Consider the following 2,296-nt stretch of genomic DNA (forward strand, 5'->3'; position numbering starts at 1 on the left):
GAAATGGGGTTAAATAAACATGCTAAAACTCTTGCGATATAAAAATGGAGTTGATTAAACATGGAGTGAACTTGCTTCTGCTTGCTGTAATCTGCATTATAAACGGTCACAATTTATATGCAAAAGATATAACACCTCCTAATTTGTATGCAAAATTCATGAGTTCATTATACAGTTTGCTTGATGGATCAGCCGATAATGCAAAGTTTGAGGATGTATGTCGAGCACTAATTGGATAAATTGGTTTTCAAACTCGTATAGCAGCTCCAAATAATTGCATCAGACGATATGGCAAACAAGTTGTTTCAGTTAGAATTGTATGAGAGAGCAAGATCACCTTCAAGGTTTATTGATTCAATATACCATGCAAATGCTTCCACGCTACTGCATGGTGAAAAAGAGATTGCAGGCTACAAGGAACAATTGCTGAATCCACTGAAAGGAGAGGCTAAAACAGTACTAGAAATGCTTAAATATGCACAGGCCGCAGCTACTGATTCTGGTTTACTGAAGTCACAATTCAAATTCATTCATGGGGTCGGGGAGGCTTTACCCATTTTTGATTCAAGTATGGATGCAGTTGTCTGCACTCTAGTCTTGTGTTCTGTCAAAGATGTTGGCAAGACGTTGAAAGAGGTTCAGAGAGTACTTAAACCTCGTGGCCAGTTTATCTTTATAGAACATGTGGCTGCTCTGGATGGCGCATCCTTAAGGTTCTGGCAGAACTTATTGAATCCTTTACAACAATTTGTGTCAGATGGGTGCCACCTTACCCGTGAGACAGGAGAGGTCATTAGGGGGTCTGGATTTTCTGATGCCTCTATTGACATGACATATATCCGAAGCGTATCTCTCATAAGCCCACATGTTTTTGGTACAGCCTATAAATAATAATGTGTATATGTGCTTCTCTAGTATTGTCTAGAAAGAAATACCACTAGTTGGTCAATTTGTCACTCGTAGTTTTTCTTTTAGTGTATCGAAATAAGTTTTGACCGTTGTGAACAGCTGCTTGTAATTCACACACATATAGTGCATCTTAAATTTCATTAATGCACAAAAGCAGATACATCATACAATCCTGCATTGCCAACGAAAGTAAAGGATGCTCATCACAAGAAGGGTGAACATGCCTGCTTTGGCTTAAAATTCAAGAGAGTCAATACCTTTTATTAAAATACCTATCCTAATTGCAAAGTGATGCTAAGTCAGATTTGAACCCAATAACTTTCCCCAGGTGCAGTGTAGTTTGTAGAATGGCTTGAATTTTCATCTAATCCTTATCACTTGAAAATTCATTTTGTAGGGTGTTTGTTGCAAAAATTTCTTATATCAATTCCTTCAACAGACACATTCACATTATCAGTCACTACTACAGGCACGTTCACGGCATTAGTCACTACAATAGAAACATTGACGTTGTCAGTCACTACTACAGACGCATTTACATCAGTAAAACACATTGATGTTGTCATTGCTACTTCAGACATATTAACATCGATAAGACCATTTCATCATGTGAAAGATGCCAAATATTTTCAGTTAGGTCTCAAGAGTTCAATAAATTTAATACTCAATATTCTGTCATTGTCTAGCTGCTTTTAAATATTTTTTTTCAATTTCTAGTATATCTAAACATTTGTCTTGTCCTTTCCCCAACTTCCAAATCAAGTTAGGTAAGGTGTATTTCTGCTCGTGTGTGGACATGCATAAAATTGATCTATATTTTATGAAGAAATTCATAGTTCTTTATTCATACAGAGAAAAATCAAAAACATTGGGACAATAAATGATAAATCCCGGCCCCGCTGCTAGAAATGAAACCCTTAATCAGGCATTTACAGTGACTCAAGCCGAATAACATAAAATACCGGGAATTTTAACAGGTTTAGCATAAATGCCAGAAATTATCCAGTATTCCAAGAGCCTTCCTTGCGGCTAAAAGGCTGTAGGCAGAACAAGGATACCGCAGCTAAATAATTAATTTGTGATCCGAATTAGACGATCTGATGTTGTCCATAAAACCCATGATGCAGAGATTTCTTATAAGATATTTATGGATATTTATTCATAATACAGAAAATAAACCTATACACACATGCATCCAAAGTCTGAAGTCATTTAGCAATTTATGCATCTTGTGAATTATGTCGAAATTAGAGACTTGATTTGTGTCTTACATCCCATTACCGTGATTATACCAAAGAAACATGACACAACTCATAGGGTCGTTCAAGCAATTAAACCGCCAGTTTGATTCTTAGGACTCGTTAGATCATGGAACAACTGAAAGATC

The 2,296-nt window shown here is 36.5% G+C and overlaps 1 protein-coding gene across 1 annotated transcript; it reads left to right on the forward strand.

Moving 5' to 3' along the window:
• The first annotated feature begins 288 nt into the window (after nucleotides 1-288).
• LOC149138450 (uncharacterized) lies at nucleotides 289-1,103 on the forward strand. The gene has a single exon (XM_089450359.1). It carries the CDS (start codon nucleotides 289-291, stop codon nucleotides 889-891), a length of 603 nt encoding a protein of 200 aa, XP_089306485.1. The 3' UTR covers nucleotides 892-1,103.
• The last annotated feature ends 1,193 nt before the right edge of the window (nucleotides 1,104-2,296 follow it).

This window comes from Pinus tabuliformis, chromosome X (genome assembly GCF_031772625.1).
Source record: "Pinus tabuliformis cultivar Carrire ecotype Pingquan chromosome X, CPIR1, whole genome shotgun sequence".
Taxonomy (NCBI): Eukaryota; Viridiplantae; Streptophyta; class Pinopsida; order Pinales; family Pinaceae; genus Pinus; species Pinus tabuliformis.